Source organism: Dendronephthya gigantea, unplaced genomic scaffold, assembly GCF_004324835.1.
Source record: "Dendronephthya gigantea isolate DGI-Jeju-01 unplaced genomic scaffold, DenGig_1.0 000113F, whole genome shotgun sequence".
Lineage (NCBI taxonomy): Eukaryota > Metazoa > Cnidaria > Anthozoa > Malacalcyonacea > Nephtheidae > Dendronephthya > Dendronephthya gigantea.
Window position 1 is genome coordinate 191,259 of NW_021163123.1, and position 21,852 is coordinate 213,110.

General features: G+C 38.6%; 1 protein-coding gene across 4 annotated transcripts in view; it reads left to right on the plus strand.

Moving 5' to 3' along the window:
- The first annotated feature begins 1,260 nt into the window (after positions 1 to 1,260).
- LOC114535207 overlaps positions 1,261 to 21,852 on the plus strand; it is a 28,042-nt gene continuing 7,450 nt past the window's right edge. The window contains exons 1-8 of one of the 4 annotated variants that reach the window (XM_028556587.1): positions 1,261 to 1,348; positions 9,813 to 9,902; positions 12,167 to 13,947; positions 14,659 to 14,854; positions 15,699 to 16,583; positions 16,998 to 17,568; positions 18,380 to 18,722; positions 20,772 to 21,091. In XM_028556587.1, coding sequence (XP_028412388.1) covers positions 12,212 to 13,947; positions 14,659 to 14,854; positions 15,699 to 16,583; positions 16,998 to 17,568; positions 18,380 to 18,722; positions 20,772 to 21,091 — 4,051 coding nt within the window. In that variant the 5' untranslated portion in view covers positions 1,261 to 1,348; positions 9,813 to 9,902; positions 12,167 to 12,211. Of the gene's footprint in view, positions 1,349 to 6,809; positions 6,946 to 9,176; positions 9,203 to 9,226; positions 9,319 to 9,812; positions 9,903 to 12,166; positions 13,948 to 14,658; positions 14,855 to 15,698; positions 16,584 to 16,997; positions 17,569 to 18,379; positions 18,723 to 20,771; positions 21,092 to 21,852 lie in introns of those variants that run through there. The other 3 variants (XM_028556586.1, XM_028556589.1, XM_028556588.1) reach the window with 3 other exon arrangements.

The following is a 21,852-nucleotide window of genomic DNA, read 5'->3' on the forward strand; positions in this document are numbered from 1 at the left end:
AATTGTATCTGTTATGGCCTAAAGGAAGAGGAAGCATTCAGAAAGAAATATAAATAACACCGAAGGATTGTGTCCTAAAAATTGTAAATAAATTTACACAAAAAAAAGAAGAAAAGGAATATAATATCCACCAAACTCAATCATTGTTTCAACTCTGAGTTTTTGTGAACTGAATTTATTAAAGTTTTTATTACTCTTGCGGAGATGTTCAACCTTGTTTGTATACTGATATCGCTCTTGTGCCGAGAGTGATGTTTGAAGAATGGCAACCTCGCAAGCCAGGCTCTTTTACCTACGCTCCACGGCCCACGCTGCGGCAAAGACCCTGGTCAAGGCTGGTCATGTGACCTCCCAAAATATGGGAGGTTTTTAATTAGCGCTTAGTTCATATCCATGGGAGGAGTGGCAAAGTCGATATACCATTTCTGCTATTTTTAGCACTTGTCACAATCCAGATGACTTTGTACTAACGCAACTAAAAATAGCGGTTCACGCAATAAACTAAATAAATACAGCTAGTGTGGCGCAGCAAAAAACTAAAAAGAGCAATAAACCGAATTTAGATTCAAGTGCTATGTGTAGACTGTATCATCGTCGATAGAATCGGTTTTAGTATCGTCACAAGTTCAGTTGATATTCAATACAGACACTCGAAGGCCTGTCCTATCTTCTAAATTTGGGCGTTGATGAGCGAATTTAGAGGTCAAATAACAATAACGACACAGGTTATTTCGCTTTGCGGTACAACAGCGCTCAATATTCAGTCCTTAGAGACACGCTGTTTTAACTGATGTGATCTATGCGCTACTTGTGTCCCACCCATCCCCACACGGGAGAAGCGTAACAAAAGAATCACGTGACCAGCCTTGACCAGGGTCTTTGCCGCAGCGTGGGCCGTGGAGCGTAGGTAAAAGAGCCTGGCTTGCGAGGTTGGAAGAATGGTAGAAAATCTTAATTACGCGATTGAGCACACCCCTATAAAGAGATTGCTGAGCTTCCAAGGTTTAATTAAAAACTAAGAGCAACATTATCGAGTAATATTTGCGATTATTAGCTGATAAGCTAGCAAACGAAATCTCGATAAGATTGGCGTGTTTTCACAATCTTTTATATCCCATCAAAAATGTCATCTACGGTGTTGGATGATTATGAACGAAACAACTTCGCATGCAAATCGGCCCAGTCCCCAGAAAATGTATGCAGTGTTTACACTTGAAAGCGGGGGTGTGCTGAGCTGTGTAAGAACTAAACAAATGCACTCGAGGATCTAGAGAGAGCTGGTAGAGTTGAAAGACTTTGGGCATACGCACATATCACATGTTAAAGCGGAATACAAGTGGTAATGTTGGTAAGTCAGTGCATTCAGGAACTGTTATTCGCACTAGCTCACAAGCAAAGCGGTGAAGTTTTTATACATAAATACAAAGTGCAATGCAAACAATCATAAGTTTAGACTATAGTCGTTCCAGCTCATGACATTGAGACCATTCATGCAAAACCTAAGGCATTGGGGTTCATTTTACAGCGATGGTGTTATAGCTGTGTGAAAAATTGGATCTGAAATCTATTTTACTGTTCAAGGAAACTGATTACAAACGAATCTTTCAGAACGAAATTGATACTTGCATTGGGTATATAATATGGATGCATGAGAACTGGAACAAATCCATAGACAAGTTAAACATGCATGTGCATGCAGCTTACAGAAGGGAAGAGGCTTAGGGCTACGGGTTCTTGCGACCTGAACTTCACTTGAAATATTATCCATAACAATATGATCCTGTGAGCTTACTGCGTGATCTTAGATTTTGTCCACCCCCCATATTTTGTCCCAGCGTATAATAATGAAATAAAATAGCTTGGACCAAACCACCGTCCGATATGAGGCGTGCAAGGTCCCATGTATTCATGCGGGAATTTTGGTCGCTTGCCTGTGCATGCCTGATATTGGCTGCATGGTTTCATGCTGGGTTATTTCCGCGCATTTATATATTCATATCATATTAATTCGACTTTCAAAAAAGTAGATTAATTTTATCATAATTTATTGAATGTGTTATGTACATGGAACAGAAAAATGAATGCTCCGTTCGTGCAGCGAAAATCCGAATGTATAACTCATGACTTTAGTATAAGCGTTTTCTTCAACTACATGTGTCAGGAATGCATAAATTCATACAAAGGCGTTGCTATAAGGCAAGGTATTAAAGGCTTAGCATGGGAGTTAAGGAATAATATTATTACTAACATTAGGATTGTTTTTGAATATATTTATTCGATATTTGGAGTGATTCCAGTAGCTATAGAATCTATTTCACTTCACACTTTAACGTTGCTCGAAAGGTAGGCAAAATCGAACAGATTTGCATTCAAGTTAATACGTACATGTAACAATATGTTTTATCTCCTTTAATATTACGTGTTTATTTAACAAGTTTCCATAATAGTATTTTTCAATGATTATAGCAACGTGTACGCGTGGGCCTTCTGTTTAAACATTGGCAGTCCTAGTGGCTTCTGCCGAAAATTTGTCTTCATATATTTTTGCATATCGTTTGTCGAAGCACGAATGTACATTGTAGTTAAAAATCGAATTTACGACACAGTTTTCACTGGATATATTCCTTAATGGTTCGAGGAAGTTGGTTTTTTTATCTGGTTTACATGTATTTTGGCATAAGAACCGGTCATTTGAAACAGAACAAAACCATGCAGTAATGAACTATATTTTGGATACGTCTTTTGTTATAAGATAGACTTATAGATATCCGAACTTCTCTATAGATACCCATAGTTCTCTGGATACCCATAGTTTTTTAGATATACCAATAGTTCTCTAGATACCCACAGTTCTCTATGGATACCTATAGTTCTCTCTGGATACCCATAGTTTTTTTAGATATACCAATAGTTCTCTGGATACCCACAGTTCTGCCTGGATACCAATAGTTCTTTAGATACCCATAATTCTCTCTGGATACCGATAGTTCTTTCCGAACTCCATAGATACCCATAGTTTTTTAGATGTACCCATAGTTCTCTAGATGCACCGGCTGATTTTCTATGACAAATTCATGTGACAAATAGTTTGTGTCAACGGAAAATTTGTGATAAATTAGTTACGGCAGTTTCCTAGGATCGAAATCGAGTGTGCTAAATATTAAAAAGCATCTTTTTAGAAAAAGTATATTCATGCTAGAGATGTGGATGTACCTGAAGTCTGAAGAGAGAAAAAATGATCCGAGTCAGTGAACTTTATACCAAATAGCCTAATTTATTTTCTAATTAGAAGCTCCCATTTTTCTTACCCTGCATATGCGGAAGACGTCTGTAAATTCCTTATGCAGTTCGTCGTGTATAAGCATGCTAATTATAAGTCCCGTCGTAACTTCACTGGTTTACTTTACGGGCCAGACAGATTTCCTAAATGAGCAGAGACCAGAGTCGTCTTTATTCCCGTGATTAAAAACTGAAATGGCCAAAAATAAAATCTAGTGAAGAAACAGTTAAAAACAAAAATTTCCCTTCGACACCTGCATGACCATCATTTACATGATAAAGTATGGTTTAATTAACTGGGATAAACCAAAGATTTTGCCTAAGCACCGATTTGTCATGGATTGTCTCAGCCATGTGGGGTTTTAATTAAAGATCAAAACTAGTTAGCGAAGAACAATCAATTCCTCTAAATAGTGTCCGCTTGTTTCTTAGAAATTGAGAATCAGTATAGCGTTGGCGAAAACGAACATGCATGACTCCATGCATGCATATAGTTCACACTGTAGCAAAATACTTTTACACAATGCAATACGCCCGGTTTATCCGTCATAATTACCCTGGCTGCCCTAATATATCTGGTTATTTATTTTATTCATGAAACTTTCAGTGTCGAGTTACCAACAAATTTTTTTCCTTAATTAAACAACTAACAATTCATATATATTGACAAAGTATATATGATACAATACAATCACTACTATAAGTAAAATTCTGATATCCACGACAGCCATAAATTGTAGTCTTTACTTAATGTTACCAGTTATAAGTAATCATCAAGCGTTCCAATATTGTACAAAATTCAGTTAACACTATAATGTAACCTTTGGATTCATTGGGGAACAAGTGTGGGTTTAAAATTCAGATTACCATACGCGCCTTGTTTTTTAAAGTTTAGAAACGAACTGCGCGTCCAGAAACACAAAAACTAAAACAGCGGATTAAAATTTCACCCAGCCGAGTTAGCGCTGGGCTAGCTTTGAAAAACCGGTCTCTGATTTTAACCGTTCTTGAAACAAAAGAAACTAGGACTAGAATTAAACGCATGATCAGTTCATTTTAAAAACATGATCAAGTTGTTTTTCCAGGCTAAGATTTAACTACGTTTTCGTATCAGTTAATTTCTGTTTTGTCGGTAGAACAGGGTCGTGAAATATGACGAAAATTAATTCCCTATAACTTTAACTATTAAAAAAACGGAAGTGACTTTCATGCATATATGCTTATACATACACCAAATTTATACAAGCAGTGAACCATTTTCTATTAAGCTGAAAGAATTGTTGTATGTACCAACATTTTTGTATTTTTATTCTGGGCATTTTTTAAGATGTCTTCCATACGAATATATATATGACGTTTCAGACCTACTTTTGAAATTGGGAGGGGGGGCTTAATCTAGAGGCGCCACTATGTTTGGGCCGAGCGGAAAAAGTTCACAGATTACTGAAAATATATGCATAGTCTCTTTGGTCCTGGTTGTCCTGCTCACCCTATTCCACTGCCCCATCGCTCTGTATACGCCTCTGCACTCTATACAGAGCATGGGGTGGAGAGGGCAGCTGGACGACAAGGATTATGCTTCTTTGATTGATTACTTGTCATGCAGCAGCGGCATTTAGTATCCTGCTACTCTATAGCTTCGTTCTCCAAAACAACGGATTTCTCGCTTGGAAATTCAGGATTTGTGAGCTTAGCGCTCAATGACCAGGAATGATTTACAATTATTGTTTCTTTCTGTGTATCGCTGACTTCGCAGTTTATTTCCTCTCTTGCATTATGAAGCTTAAAGTCGATAATAGAATTGTCAAAGAAATTGTATAGGGCTGTTCTGAACCCCCCGCCATTCAGGCTCTGCTGCACTCCTTGTCCATTTATAAATCGTCTGTTAATTTGACTAAGGCTTGGTTACCTTTCCCCCCGATCACACCTTTCCTTCCCGATTACAAATCTCTTTCTGAATGCCCCAAGTTACTTGTCACGGCACTGTCATATGATGCCTTAGTCCTTTGCATAAAGCTGCCCTGAAATGGCCAACTTTATTTTTAATGGGGAATACTGATAGAGCTTTCTTTATTCGCAGCGGGAATAGATAGGCACAGCATCGCTTTACAATGTGCGAAATTTTAACCATTCAATACATTCAATGAAATGAATATTGGCAATTGTATCTGAACGTTTAAATTTAAGAGTATACTGACATAACTAATTAGTAGCAATGCATCATAATCTTTTGCACGGACTGATGAGAGAATTTTCGCGTGGGCTGTAGTGAAGTCTCTATTTTATAGCGCAAAAATTATGTCCTCGTTTTCAATTTTCCTTCAACTTGTGAAATGGGAATAAAGATTTTTCTTGTGAAGTATTTTTAAAGTGCATATCCTTTTCAAAATTGGAATATATTCCACAGCGATAAAGAATGCTAAAAGGTATTTACGTTTTATAATTATCAAGATATCAAGGTGTAAGTATAAGGGACATGCCTAGTTTATCTGTCATCCTTAAATAAGCGAATCCAACATTGCAAACGTTCCTCAACAATTTATCCTAGACGGTATAGAATTTCATACAGTGCCTATAGCTACCGTTATACGTGCAATAAGTTATATAAAGTCTGCAAGGGTAGAGTGTCGAGGTTCGAGTGTTATACGAGTGTACTCATTTGTGGTGTTCGGTTGCAAACTTTCAGGTTTGCATAAACGGATCTTGAAATCAGCATCGGGCTCCTCCTATGTATGTATATAGTTTATACAGCAAGCTTGTTAATTAAATTTAGTGATTTCTATGAAGTTGTCTCTGCCTAAATTGTGTAAAATCGTTGAATTGCTGAGAATTATGGACCATTGTTCACTCCGCCCATCAGTCAACAAACCATTGCATTGACAACTTGTGAATCAGCTGGGGGCGAGCAGTAAGAGCATCGTGTTGATATTTGCAGTTCACATCTGCCGTCAGTCTTTCGACGTATGGTTTCAAAAAAAAATGATTTGGTTAAATGCAATATTGAAACAAACGCGCCGACAGCGATAGAGCCATTAATATTTAAGTGTTAGTCTGCAGCGTGACATCGTCTTTCCTCACGACGGGCTATAAATGTCATAAATTTTCGGGATACTTCTTTGTTCTTGCATGGTAACCGGCGTAAAATGTCAAAATGGCGATAATTCAAACAGAATATCGAATCGAAAAATTTATTCAAATGTAGATAATCGAGTTTGTACAATATCCCAATTCGCGGCCTTTGCATTCTTTGATCTGGAAAAGGTAGTGATTATGTCTATAACTAGCTAAGACTGGAAATGTTGAAAAAAAGGCTATATTTCTCAATGCTCATTTATAAATGATTACTTTTCCACATTTTGCCAAATTTTATCCTTGAGCAGGTAAATCAAACACACCAAAGCACTACCGCAAAATTGCATGTACCTCCCACCATGCACCCAGACTTAACACCACGATCCACGAGCCTCGAAGTTCGATTATACCCGTTCACACATGCTGTTAGCCTTTCATATCCAAATATCCGGCAAGGCCATAGTAAAGGGTCATCATGTATAGGTCTTGTACTCTGGCTGTTATGTCTGTTGCTGTCGCTTCGCTTCTGTTTGGTCGGCTCGTTCCTTCATTCGGATGATAAACGCGCGCATAAACAAGCAAGAAGCATAGAAGGTTTGTCTATTATTTTATGATCCTAAATATGCAATATATACCGTAGAAGATGCACGTCAGCGATGCAACCAATATCAGACGAACATACAATATATACTGATAAATACAAGTGCAGTTACAAGCAAGTCCTATTAGATTCATTCAGCGAACATTGCCGTTGTCAACTGCCCATACAATATGACATCACCTTGTATATAAAAAAGGAATATCTGTTTTACATAAGAATTCTTCTACTCATATGCTGAACGTCTTATATACCGTCAGAATTTGACCCGGAATTCAGTGATTCAGACATGCATTTATATCTGCTACAACCTATATAATCTTGATGTTAGATTTATCTTATAATGTAATACATGATCAATACTGGGCATTATGGCAGAATTCCGTCATTAATTAATCGTGCCTAATTCTGAATGTTTTGACCAGACGTACTGTTTAATTTTGTACGATTTAATGTATATATAAAAATTGTTTGCGTATATACTTTTTACTGAACTTTTAGGATATATTTCTTTTGGTCGACTTCACTTTTATACCAGGTATACTATATATACTAGTGTACCTTTTCAAAGAAATTTTGAGACAACATTAAAGTTCGAAAAGCGCTTAATTTCAGTGCCTGTGTGTTCACTGTGCATGCAAACACCCAGAAGTTTCGAATATTTCCCCAAAATACTCTGTACATAACGTATACTAGCCTGCAGTGAATTTCAATTTGAAATGACGCTGTCAGTTTTAGGAGACATGCATCACACACAGTAAAACAGCTTTTGCCTGTTTCTATAATCTATGTCCGGAGGGTTTGATTTTGAAACCACCGAGCAAGCACATCCGTCAATACTTGCCATGTATGGATGGTGGATAATTGAATAATTATATCATGCATGAACTTTGATTTGGCATTTCAACGACGTAGCCATCACATATACCAGCTGATATCAGTATATATGCATGTACCTATACATGTACATTGTTCGGGTTTGTAGTGCATGCATGTATATATGCGCAAATATATATGATTTATATGTACTGCATGCAAGTTTGTGTCGCGAGGCAAATTCTAGCCTTTCTATATAGGCTACATATTGTGGACTGTATAACTGAATTATCTCGGTTCACCAACACGTCCGTGCAGGGAAACACCGTGAACTGGAATTGAAGTAAGAATACATAACGAACTCAAGAAATTTATTTAATTTATGATGTGTTGTAAACAAACAAAACTGCTTTGTGGCGATAAATAATGTTTACTTTTATATTTAGTATATGCGTATACCACCTGTTGTATGGTGCATGGACATAAGGGTCAAGGAAACCTAGCACGGGTGCTTAAGATCTCCTTGGATCAATATAATGTATTGTACATGAGCTATATATGCCTACATAATGTATGCTATATATTGATAATCGATATGGTTTAGTTATCCTTAGACGAGGCCTTTTCCTTGGCGGCTATACCGATAACCATCGTATTCTATTTTGCTGATAAATACGTATACTGTACACTAATTATATGAATGACGAAACTATAATTTAATTTGTACAAGACATGATGACTCCTGACTGCGGAGATGATGACTCCTAAAGCGGCCTTCTGACTGCATATAAAAATGCAGGGAGTATGAAAAATGTGAAATTTAGGTAAATGAAAAAGGGTAAATGAAAAATATGACTAATATAAGTTCCATCGAATCGCATGAAATAGAAATGATTTCATGCTTCAAATTTGTGGACCTTGGAAATTTGTCACGAGACCACTTGTATAAATTTGCTTACGTGCAAATTCTAATACAATAAGGTCAAAACGGCGATTTTGAAAATGTAGTTGAGATGGGTTTTTTTATCAACTGGTAAAATTTGGACGAGATCAAGAGGGAATGTATATATTCTGATTTCACCCCGATTAAAGGAACATGCGCGCAGAATAAATTCTATACGTGCGCAAGTAATTTATTTGCTTCCTGCATGAGGAGCGTCGATCAACCAATAAGTCAGTATATTATTTCTATGGCTTAATACACATCAAATTTGTTTTCACAACTAAAATATGATGCAATTTTAGGCCCGTTTCAGTTTCTAAATTTTAGTTTTGAATAAAGTAGAGTCTAATTAACCGATCTTTATCAAAAGTCAAAGTATAATGCGGAACTCGAATTTTTTGGATGTTGAAACTGTCTCTGTTGTGTAGGGCCAGTGATTAGAAGACATCACGCGGACCGCGGCATATATGAATCGACTATTGGCATGGATTAGAGTATGATACGGCGAGAATTTGGGCTTGCTTTAAAGATTTCTTCCCTTAGTTGGTCGACAGACTGAGTAATTCGTTAATAATGCTAAACCTCACTGAAATCGTCTATGTCTAATACGGTATTAAAAAACAGACTAATAGCTTTGGGATTAATTTCAGCATACATGCAATTGTCGATGTCACCTCCTTCGAAAACACTTTATAGGATTAGTTGGAATTGAAACGGTGTGAACATATATATACGGGGTTGAAAAAAAACGCAAGCATGCACTAAATATTCATGATATCCGCTTTCTATTCGATCAGAAAAGATTGCATATTCGTGAACATTCAGTGGTAGCGTTTTTTTATACACCCTGCATATATATAGTGCCATTTTTACTACGTAAATAATTGAATCCAAAACATTCCATTCCCCGTGTTTGCTTAGCCAAAATTTCCCAATTCATGCTGAGTTTAATGTTTAAATTATAGTTTCGATCGCGATTGATTAACTCTTGAGTTTTGCAAGTCATGCAGTTTTGTGCATATTTGGTCTATAAAATCTGCTGATAAGATTGGGTGGGTAAATTCATATTCGCCTGGTATTCATAAATTATTATCTATCTTTCAGATTTTTACATGCATCAGATATACGAGTATTTGTTGCCGTGGGAAAGACGGCTTGAATGAAGCGGAACTTTTAAAGTAAAGAGTCCTTAAGGTAAGACATTCTTGCTTATGTATACCGAAAGTCTATAGCCTAGTTGTTAAGCCTATGGCGCAGCTTTGATTTATAATTCCGCAGGGCGCAGTAAATAAGCCTAGACATTAGCTCGAACTTTTACGGCATAATGAGATACTTCGCATCAAACACGGTATAACTGCCGCGAATACAGACGAAAATTCTTCTCGTTGTTTCGATGGGTCTTCGTCGGAATAGTATATTAAAGCTATCTATAACATTCATACTGACGAAGGCCCTTGCCGTGAGGTCGAGAGACCGGGTCGAAATGCCGTGTGAAATGAAAGTGTTTTGTCTATTTTAGCTATACTTTTATAGCCAGTTTTCTGTTTTCATCAACACACGTAACACGAAGTTGCTAACACACGCTGCTATATACGATGCTTCTTGGACTTGGTTGTATATATTGGGACGTACATTATTGTAAAAAAGTATGATCCTTTATTGAAGAAATTTTATATAGAATTTAAGAGTATTCCGCTATGTTACAGCTATACAGAATTAAGTGTTTAGATTTGGCGGTGTACATAAGAGTGAAGAGACATGATATATACTTATGCAATTTAACATAAGGTTTACGTAATTATATTAAGATCTTTTTTCTATCATGTATTAAGGGCATATTATCGCGGATATGTCCGCTTACCCAAAGAAAAAGGCTACAAAGTATTCGTTTAGGAGTGTCTGGTATGCATTTCAGATCAAAGCCTCTACAGGTTGTATAAAAAAAAAGATAATCAAACTTCACCACTCTATTGTGGTTAAATTATTTTAATGGAGGGCGTATTTGGTTTGCTAAGAGAGATCAGGTTTCTATTTGTAACTGTATGTCACGTCTCGTTGTAGAAAACGTGTATTTTGACTTCTGTTTGCGCTACTCGAAAGAAAATCATAACAGATCGTAATGCATGGGCGTCGTATTTCTATATCTTTTATCCGCAGAGGTGCATGAAAATATCGATTTTTCCCGTATTGCATGTATATTTAAAAAAAAGGATCATTCGACAGTTGAGAGCCATCTTAGTTTTTATCCAAAAAATGTACTCGTCGAACACGATAGCCGCGGACAATAGCGCGTGTTGAGGTTGGATTACCTTTTTTATCCACTTTGTATGTACTGTATTTTTTCCAGATAAAAATCCAATCCGGATAGAGTGGAGATGAATTTCTTTTGAATTCGCGCCACTACGTACTTGAGCGACAACTTGAATACACACTCAAACGTCTTAGTTTTGTTCAACGCGCGTTATTTCAACGCCGGAAGTTTAAAACCTGTTTTCCACTAGGCGGAATTCTGTGCGCGGAGCGGAATTTTTCTGTTTTTCTGACATTAGTTCTTCAAAGAAAAATTCTGCCCCGCACGCAAAATTCCGCCTAGAGGAAAACAGCCCTAATGTTACAAAAACAAAAATGTCAAACTATATAATATATTCACTACTGGTACGAGTAAGAAGTTAAAAATGTTTGTATGGTTCGATAGTGGTGTAAGACGAGAAAAATTTAAAGGGTGCCTCCCCTAACGTTTTAAACCACATTTAATTGTTAGTATTTGAATGTCTCAGGCGCGCAAACTCGATGGAATTAAATTTTCGCGAGGTAATTATTAGCTACATTATTTTGCGCTTATTGGCTTTTAGCCCAGTGGCAGTGTTAATTAAGGTTCAAGTTATACCAATAAGTAATAATGGTTCTGGATTCTGGAGTGATACCCTTTACAAACGCCCCGCTCAAATGATTGAAACGGCACGGTTAAAATTGGTACCTGTTCCTAGTTTTATTAGTGTTCAGGTTGCCAATGGATAGATGAGATTGGTACGGGTACCCACTTTAAGCGTTCCTTTCCGAGTGTAGTGAACTAGAGTATCCAGTAATCAAGGCACTTTTTTTAAATCAAACTTTTAATAGAATTTGAATGCCTTATCAATTTGCTATAAACCCCTAGGTGCGTCAACAAAAAACGGGACCTTATCCAAATGCTAATTGGGTGGACGTAATAGTAATATCATACGTAATAGTCAGTGGAGTATTGTCGAATGGTTACTCGAAAAATTTACTCAAACTAGTGAATACAGGATACGGGATAGTACGTGTCTTTGTGTTAGGCAAAGCTTTTTTGGAGGGTCTCGACAAAATGCCTGGTAACGGGACGACCATTATTTAAAACCATAGCGACGAAGCCCGTAACTATACGTTATGGCCTTAAGCGTAATTCCGTCTAAATGAAACATATCTATTCGTTTTAGCAATTGTCACCATATACATAGTATCACTACAGTTGAAGAACAGAGATGTCTGAAGAGAACGTTGTGCATCGCAAGGAAAAGAAAAATTTACGAAAAAGCACAGATGGTTATCGGACCGACTCAGGATGTTTCGAAGACGTCGACGTCCCGATAACTAGCCAAAATCCTTCCACAACGACCTCGTCGGAGTCTGTCAACTTGCACGGTGAAAAACCTACGGGAAATGACCCATTCCTCGAGGAATACCGACTTCCAACGGAGTACGCGCCCGACCCATGTCCGAACCCTTCTTCCATAGCAGATGAGTGCGCCGACGACAAAGATTTTCATGCGATTTTGAAGCGATTGTCGGATTTAACAACCAATCCCGGAGATTTGTACCGATTATGTTTCGGCTCTAGATTGTCATTCTGTGGACATATGTCCGGTACGGTGGAAAGAGAGGAGCCAGACATTGAGGGAAGCAGCAAGAGCGTCACTATACACAAGAATGAACGTGAAGATGCTGAGATTCCTTTAGAAACGGCGGCAAAATTGAATGCAGAAAGACCGAGTAATGAACAACAATGTGTCGAATTGCTGTCCTTAATATCTTCTTTAATGAAAAAAGTTAAGGAAAATCCAAATTTTTTTAAGGAATCGGGTTTAGGTAACTCGCTAGTTGCTCAACTGTCCTCGTTGCTTCCCGCGTTGGAAGATTCAAAGAGAAATGACAGGCAATCACAGGAACCATCACTGATCCATTCTAACCCCCACGATCTGTGCATCTCACAATCGACGACCAGCGGGGACGACGAGCACAAAAGCCTTGTAATTCCAGAAGAATCTAGACCGGTTAGAGAACCTCGCTTAGACAAAAATCATGCCAATGATCCGTTACAAAAGCAATACTCCACCCAAATCCTTCCCGTTGGTCATAACACAGAGGCTGATGAAAAGCTTGGACCCTATCACACGGCAGAGACATTACCATCGAACCAAGAGAAATCAAGTGTCTCCCTGGAACTAGAAACATCTAATATTCCTGGTTCGATTTTAAATGACTGTTCAGAAAATCAAAACAAATATCTTTCGCCCTCATGTCAAAAGAAGGAACTGGAAAATACATTTCCTTCCTCAAAAAGAGAAGGGGAACTTGATGGAGACACTGCTTTCATGGGAGACCCGTTAGAAAGTCATGACAAAGTACCATTTGCCTCAACCGAAAAAGAAGTATTCCAGACCACATTACCTGTAGTATCTTTCACTAAGGAGGATCCTTCCAACCCGGAACATTATAACAGTTGTCCTGATTCAGAATGTCAAATAGACAACCAATGCGAGACACCGTCGCTCTTTACCAATGAAGAAAAATCTTATCCAGCCAACGCAAAAATCCCACAGTCTTATAAAACTGATGATGTTGATTCAAATTTACAACATTGTGCGGACAAAGTTGATTATCCAGTACCCCCCGAACAGAGCCAAGACAATATTTCAGTTCCAAATGTTAATTACACTGACGCCCAATCGTCTGACGGCGCGAACGAAGATTCAAGGGACGTTGTTATGAACGGGCGGCGAGCTGTAAAACCTTACAGCTGGGATTACGGGGACATTTGGGAGAAAGAACTCGAAAGAGCCAGAGGCTCCGAAGCGTTTCTCGGAGAGTCGGCACGAGAGATGATGCCATCTTTTGAAGAAATACGGGACGAGTTATTCCACAATGCTGGTTTTCTTTATGACAACAGTGATCGTTCTGCCGATGCTACGAAGCGTCGAAGCCGATCCGCCGACTCAAGGTAATAACAAGTGTTACGATATAATTTTTGTCTGTATTCAAATAGCGCCGTAATTAGCGCTTGCAAGAAATACGTCATTTCAATTCACACAACAGCTCTAGCTGTCATTATTGGCATCTTGCATTTCAAATATTGAACATTGTACATTCAAATAATCTACTACTGTTTCAGCCAAATAAGAACAAAAAGGCGCCGCTTTCTGCTTCTTGGGCGGCATTTCGTTTGCGTACAAGATCAATCTGACATCAACTTGCAAAATTGCCGAAATATTCATTAACATCTTTCTGATGTGAAAACGTTGATTGTGCCTGAAGTTTTCAGATGGTCAAAAATAGCCTTTTAACCGAGCAGTTGCCACTTAGTCTGGCTGTATACGCAGAGCAGAAAAACGAAGTATGTGTTCGCCCCTGCCTAAATAACAGTTCTCTCGCCTGTATTCAAACTGCTCGCTTACAATCACACTCGTTGAGTGCTTATCACTTATAAATCCTTTCTTAAAGTCCTCTCTCAATCAATAGAAAGGTTTGAGGTAGGACATGGAAAATCAACTCTAATTCGAATAGAAATACCGCCATTATCCATGGAATCGTTACGAGGTGATTAAGATCTCACACTCAATGAGTTTGAGTGTCAGTTAGCTTTTAGAATAAAGCTTATTACGTAATTTTTCAGTTAATTTTTTACTGATAGACACTACACATTAATTTTTAGGCCCAGTTTACCAGACGATATTCCAACACAACCAGAGTACTGCGGTATGCCGAACGAGGTGCATTCTCCGTTCGTTCGAACTATATATCAAGATGAGAACAGGCCGAGTACGGCCGGGTTGAGACGAAGCTGGAGCTCGCATCATATTGGTGACAATTCTGTAATGGTGAACGTTGATTGGGAACGTGGAAGACAGGTTAGTGTTAGAATAGTACAAGGGTAAAAACACCTGTAGTTTCGTTTAAACAGAGTCTAGTTTGAAATGACTTATTTTTATTTAATGATTTGTTAGCTTTTTTGGAGAGCACCATGCTGTTAGGCTGCTGTTAGCATGTTTAGCAATCTCGTCCCCCAGACAATCTTTTTTTTCACTTGTAAATATCCACCATTTACACGCGGTAGATCATGGCCTAAAAAGGGCGACGACGTCCTAAGGTCTGTTCACACGATCCAGTTTTGTTCGATGAAATTAATTTCTGACGTATGGAGTATAGTCGGTTATTGATGAAGCAGAATGAAGCAATAGTGCATTAGCTTGAGTGCATGATTTACTGCTCATATGCAGACTATTAAACATCCATGAGAACTTCTGATGAGTGAATTGGATCCAACAAAATTAGATCGTGTGAACAGACCTTTAGAATGAAATTGTGAGCAACGTTCAGATTTTAAATCACAAAGATGTTCACCTGAAGGATAAGTGATTGAATTACAAAACTGATTAAGAATTACAGTTAGGAAGATTAAGTTAGGGTGCTCAAATAGACACAAGTACTCTTGTCATGGCTCTGTTGTACGTTTTGGGGGGCTTACCAATAACACCGTTAAGACCTGTCAGACATGCCACATTAGTTGTCTATTTTAGGCAGATTAGCAAAAATAATTTGGTCGATATTTTCTTTAAAACTAAGATGGAAATCTTCTAATAACTGATTTGCCTCACACAGGCAAAATCTGCTCCTCTAGGCTTGACTATAGCTTGAAAACGTGGCGAAAATGAATTAAATTTTTTAATAATATTAAATTATCTTTTTGCATAGGTGATCACTGGATCCTCTGGGCGAGGTTTTGATAGTGTTCACGCTCAGATTATCAAGGAAGCGGTCTTGAAAAGCAGTACGTTCACAGGGTCGAGGCCTTGGTCTGCATTAAAAAGACGTCCGTCTGGGTTACGACGACGTTCAGGTAAAAATGAATTGTTTCATTCCAAATACAGTGGGCAATCTCATGAAAGGATCGATAATGATTCGGAAAGCAGCGATTCCCCCTACGTCAGCGCGACGTCTTCCGACTGTCTTACTTCGGCGACTGACGACAGCTCTAGCGTGACTTCTTCACCGAATTATGCCACATCCTCGCTACCTTCGTCACCGTCCGTGAGCAACCGTAATAGCGCATGTTTCTCCGACACTAGCACATCGGATGCTTCGGATATTCGAAGAGTTGTGTTTCAAAGTTCCCCATCCGAGCTTTCCTTTCACGGACATTATGCAGGAGGATACAATGCTCTCACAAGACGTGGTATTACATTAAATGAACGTTTTAGGGAAATTGAGAGTCATTACGGTATCTCACCGAACATGCAAATTTCTTCAATTGAGGGCGTAGAAAGTCCTCTAGTAAATGCGGAAAACTTCCATGAAGTACGATCGAGAAACGTACGAGAGAACTCATATGCCTTTCCTCGAAAACTGCCCAACCCAATGTCGCCGTTGCTTGTTCGTAGCGACTCTGACCTGAATAACCTTACAAAGGTGGAGTTTGTTGGCGACTCCTATTCACGATCTCGCATCAGCAAAAATGTACGACACACTCGAAATAGATCACAAAGTCCATTGTCTCTCGGACCAAGCTCTGCTCACACACGCGTGGTTAGTTGTGAGATTGTTCAAAGTGATAACGGAAAACAAGATGTTTATACCAAGGTATGTTTCCACACACTCCGTATTTATTTCAATGATTCGAAGGAAATTTTGAGTGCCTTTATATTATAGGTCTTTTTTTAATAGAAATAAAACGTATCTTGTTGCCAAGCGAAGTTTCCTATATTGGTTTTTCTCACACTAATTTATGGCAGTATCCATAAATCTAACTGGAAAAAATGTTGAAGTTAAGCATGGCATTGTTGTATTTTTACCTTCCTGTAAGAAAAGATTCTTCGACCGCGGAGCCGGCCGTTTGGGGCGAGTCAAGGGGTGGGAGAGGGGGAGATGATATCGGATAATCTTTTGCGTGGAGTGTGATATTAGCATTAAATTCGCTTTTTTAAACAGGCTCGCGACACCTGTTTAAAATATTGTTTTGTGAAACTGACTAGTCTGACCTCATGCTTGTTACAGGTTAACATTGCCGAGTCTCTTGACGACGACAGAGATAGGAAATTTCACGATGGCTGGAACAATAAAATGGGATACCCGAGTTCTCGGCGAAGTTGGCACGGACAATCGTCGACGCGCGCCTCGAACCGGTATTACCCGACAAAGAATATCGTAGCCGCGTCAAACGGATCAGGAAGATACATCAATCCACTTTGCTCTACATCACATCAACGATACGCCAGTCATTCCAAAAATGAGGCACGCAGTGAAAAGCCAGTTCATGCTACACTCGTTTCCGTTAACAATCATAAAAATAGAGGGCGTACGCATTGGTCCACAGGAAGTCTTAGAGTGCCCTCCAAGGAAGAACCTTGCCGTTTGTCGAATAAAGTCACGAAAAGATCTAGATTGTGCGGGCATTCAACTTCTAACATTGAATTTTCTCCGCATTTTGAGAAGAATTTTCAAGGGTATCAGTGTAGAAATTTCGGAAGAGATCAATCCGTATCGCGTCAATCGTCGGATATTAAACTAAGATCAGGACGCCCGCGATCGCCACCCGTCTACGCTACAGCCATGAACAATTCACAAGGTATGTTATTGCGTTATGTGTTTAAGAATTCACTTTTTGAGACATGCGAATATTCCATACACATTACATACATCACATCCATATACATACATCATTTATCAAAAATGCTGATTGGTCAATTGACTGAAGTGTCGATGGGTTAGTAGATTAGGTGGTTGTCAATCAATCAAACGGATGCGTGACAATCGTTCACGTAATGTTGCGTGGTACAGTAATTAGATTAGACCAATTAATACAGAGTGTTTAATTTCTCGTGATGTCGGACATCACTGAGGTAATTTATTTTGGCGTATATTCAATGCATTATAATCTTGACTAGAATTCTTTTCCAGGTAGCAGCATCATATTTTAGTTACAGCAAGGTTACAGTTGCCAGATTAACGTTTTTAGCCGTGTATTTCGGTTGAAAGTAATATTTAAACTATTTTGCAGCCATGCTTTCGCTATTTTTATTACACAGAGAGAAATTTATCTCAAGATGCCTATGTGATTTATATTACTAACACTATAGTGATAATGCATTATATATCGATTGAGGAATATGAATTAATATTGTGATGGTGCTACTCTGAGTTGCCAACTAGGCAAGCTGAGAAATTAGCTACGATGGAAATCGAGTCTGATACACCTACTCGAACTGTCTTCATCTAAGTAGCTTAGCCGTTAATTGGAAGACCATTGAACTAGCAAAACAAATAAAGGGTTTCATTTCCACCATGATCAAGTTAATTTTTCAGCTTTCCTGGTTGACAACTCACGAGTAGCATCATCACAAAATTAAATTCTGTTCCCAAATCTCAATACTTTAAAGATTTGCAAAGGCAGAAAAAACGGATGGAATTGCCAGCGAATGAGAAACGTTGTGCAGATAAAGACTCTTCTGGGCGCAGTTCGCTCATGGAAAGAAACAGAATTAAAGCCAAACCGAAGGAGCGAATGTCACATATTGTCAAAGAAACGTCGTTTGTTGGACCTTCAACCTTCACGAAATACCAAACCTCATCAAATCCGTCATTGACCCAAGCGAGGCGTTCGAGAAGTCTGAATGAGAGGGATGCGATATCACGTCGAAGATCACAAGATTCCGACATTTACAGAAGGAGAGCGTTGGAAGCTAATTTCAGTGATGGAGAATATTTATGTCCTTTCTCAAGGTAAGCCTGCATGGGTATGTTTGAACCAGGTTATTTAATCCAGTGAATTTTACTGCAACAAATTTAAACAACCGATTAGCTATATGTCTCGAGTGACTCGCGGTTTGTGGTTATCTTTCCTAAAACCTGTAACTATGGAAAAACCCTAAATCTAAGCTAAAACCTCACGCAGTCCTTCTGATAAAAATATGAAAAGGGCTGATGATTTATATTTTTCACTCACAATCATATTAACGCACACGTCCCAATCGAGTGTAACTTCCACGCATGCATAAGTCAAAGAACTCCAGGCTACGGCCCGACGAAACTCACCGCAAGTAGAGATAGACTGTCCGTAGGCTCTACCAGTTAAATCGAAGACCATATGAGTCGCTCCCTTTGTCATGTCTCTTTGCTTTCTGTCGGATGCAAGCATAGCCAAATCACAAAATAATGCGAGTGCAACTCGACTCTAGCGGCTGTATTCTGAAAGCTTACTCACACTAACACTTGAGTGCCATTCCAGTCAGGTGTACTCAAGAAGAGTTGAAGTGTGAGCATGAGTGGAGTGTGAGCGATATGTTCTGCTCATTGAGGTAACACTCATCCTCAACAAATGTTGTTCAATTTGTATTCACTGAGGTCACTCAAGTATAACTTAGATGAGTCGCACTCGCCTTTGTTATCAAAATCAGTGAAGTGTAGCTTACTTTAGTGCAGACAGGATACTGCATAACCAATACAGGGAAGATGTCCCAAATAAGACAGTATTTTTCTGAATTAGAGAAGTCGCTTATAACAGAATTAGTTGCAAAGCATAAGGATGTCCTTGAGAACAAAAGGAACGATTACAAAAGTATACAGCAAAAAAATAAAGCCTGGGGCTGGGTAACTCTGACAGAAGAGTTTAACAGTCAAGCGGGTGTCCCGAAGCATGCCTTGGATGTCACCACGCTCAAACTGAGCGCACAAGCGACTGTTATCAAATATTCTCGAGTCGTGCACACTGCCTGGCCACCGCACAACGATGTTCTGTATTTCTAGATTTGGCCCAGAAACTGCTTGAACATTCAGTGAAAAAAAACCCCTTCAGATTTCTAAACAATTCTGCGTTTTCTCCTCCTGGGCATGGAGTTTTTATATGGGTACAATCAATCGCTCCAACAACATTAGGAAACGAGCATATTCTCCAGAATTCAAGTTTGGTTTTCTGTAGCATTTCAACAGCAGGAAATTTGATATAATGAACTTTCACTCGAGCAATGGCCTCAGATACGCATGCACTTAATGACGGTTGTGATATGTTACATAGGTCCGCATATGCTTCCTGAAACGTGCCAGTTGCGTAATAACGTAAAGTGAATAAAAGCTTAATTTCTGCAGGAATTGGATTCCCTCGTTCGTTATGAGCAGATATATCTGCCTCTATAATATCAAACATCTCCCGAAAAGCATCCATAGTTAATCTAAATCTGCTTCTAAATTGTTCTTCATCATAAATTTCATATAGTTGAAATACTAATTTCTATTCTCCTTTTTGTTATCGCGTTGCAAATTGTCCAATTGTTGCAATCTTTCAAGCCATAGATTCGCCATGTTGTTTATCACAACTTTGTGTGAGTGTGGTTCAATGGAGGTATGACCTACACTCATACTGAGTGCCGTTTGTGAATGGTCCGAGGGCAAGTGTAACTTTCCACTCAATGAGAGTTAAACGCCTGTATTCAAAAAGCTCACTCACACTCATACTCATCGAGTGTGACATATAAATTTCGTTAATGCTGATCAATGAGAAAGTTTTTTCTGAATAGATGGAAAGATATAAAGTAAACCACTGAAAATCAAGCCCCTGTTCGGCTGGAAATACCGCCATTGAAACTTTATGAGAAGATTAAGATCTCCCACTCAATGAGTTTGAGTGTGAGTGAGCTTTTAGAATACAGGCGAAAGAATGACTCAGTGAGTACAGAGTTGCACTTTCGAGTAATGAACCTCTGCTCATTGAGTGTGAGTGTGAGTAAGCTTTTAGAATACAGGCGTAAGTATTATCATTATTATTGTTTCCTATAGATATGATTCTGATGGTACAACTATGCATCGCCTTGATCGTAGACGAAGATATAGCGAGGGTGCAGCATGTCGTCTGACGAGGCGTGAATTTGCGACTACAGATGGCCTCGTCGATTCCTCGTATTGCGATCCCCATCGGGAGTCCATAAGAGAAGGAACGTACTCGATCGTAAATGCTGAGTCTGCGCGCGAAAAAACGAAGTTGAGCGCTACTCATTTAGTCCGCCAAACTAGAGGAGAGATCAACAGTTCAAAGAACGTTGCGCCCGAAATAGAATGGAAAGATAAAAAAGCGAAACTTGTTGAACCGGGTAAAACAGGTAAGCTTTCTTGCGTATTTAGTTAGCCACGAGTTTGAGGTACCGAGATGTTAGTGATGGTTGTTTTTCATTCTTCTACTTAAAAAAAATATAAATTACGGTCGACTTCTTGCCAAAAGCTGGATTACCACGTTTGGAGCGGTTCTTTAGATATTTTATGCACTTCTGAATAACTTAAATGCGCAATCCTGATTTATTTTATCGATGCTGGAACATTTCATGCATTACTTCGAACTCTAGCTAGCGTTGAGCTTTTATCAAGCACCAACACAATATTACGCGCCTGACTGCAGAGACACATAAAATAGCTAAATTTCCAGCTTTATTTTCAGTTACAAACAGTGGAGGCGCCGAAAATTTCGATTCCGTAGACAGTCGAACTCATCATTGATGCCCCCACCATTTAACTCGGTCCCATGCAGGTTGTTAGAAACCTGCCGATTTAAATGGCTAATATATATATATATATATATATATATATATATATATATATATATATATATATATATATATATATATATATATAATATATATATATAATTATATATATAACGTTAAACTAGTGGGCCTTTCATCGATGCATAGCAGCAGTCCAGTGGTCAAGGGGTTTGTTCTTGCGCAGGATGCCTGTGTTCGAACATTGCCTATAGTACAACTTAATTTGTTTTTTCTTTTTCGATATTTGCAAATTCCCAAATTGAACCAGCGACCCCCAATTTTGTTGTCTGATTATATTATCTGATTATATTAATAATATATTA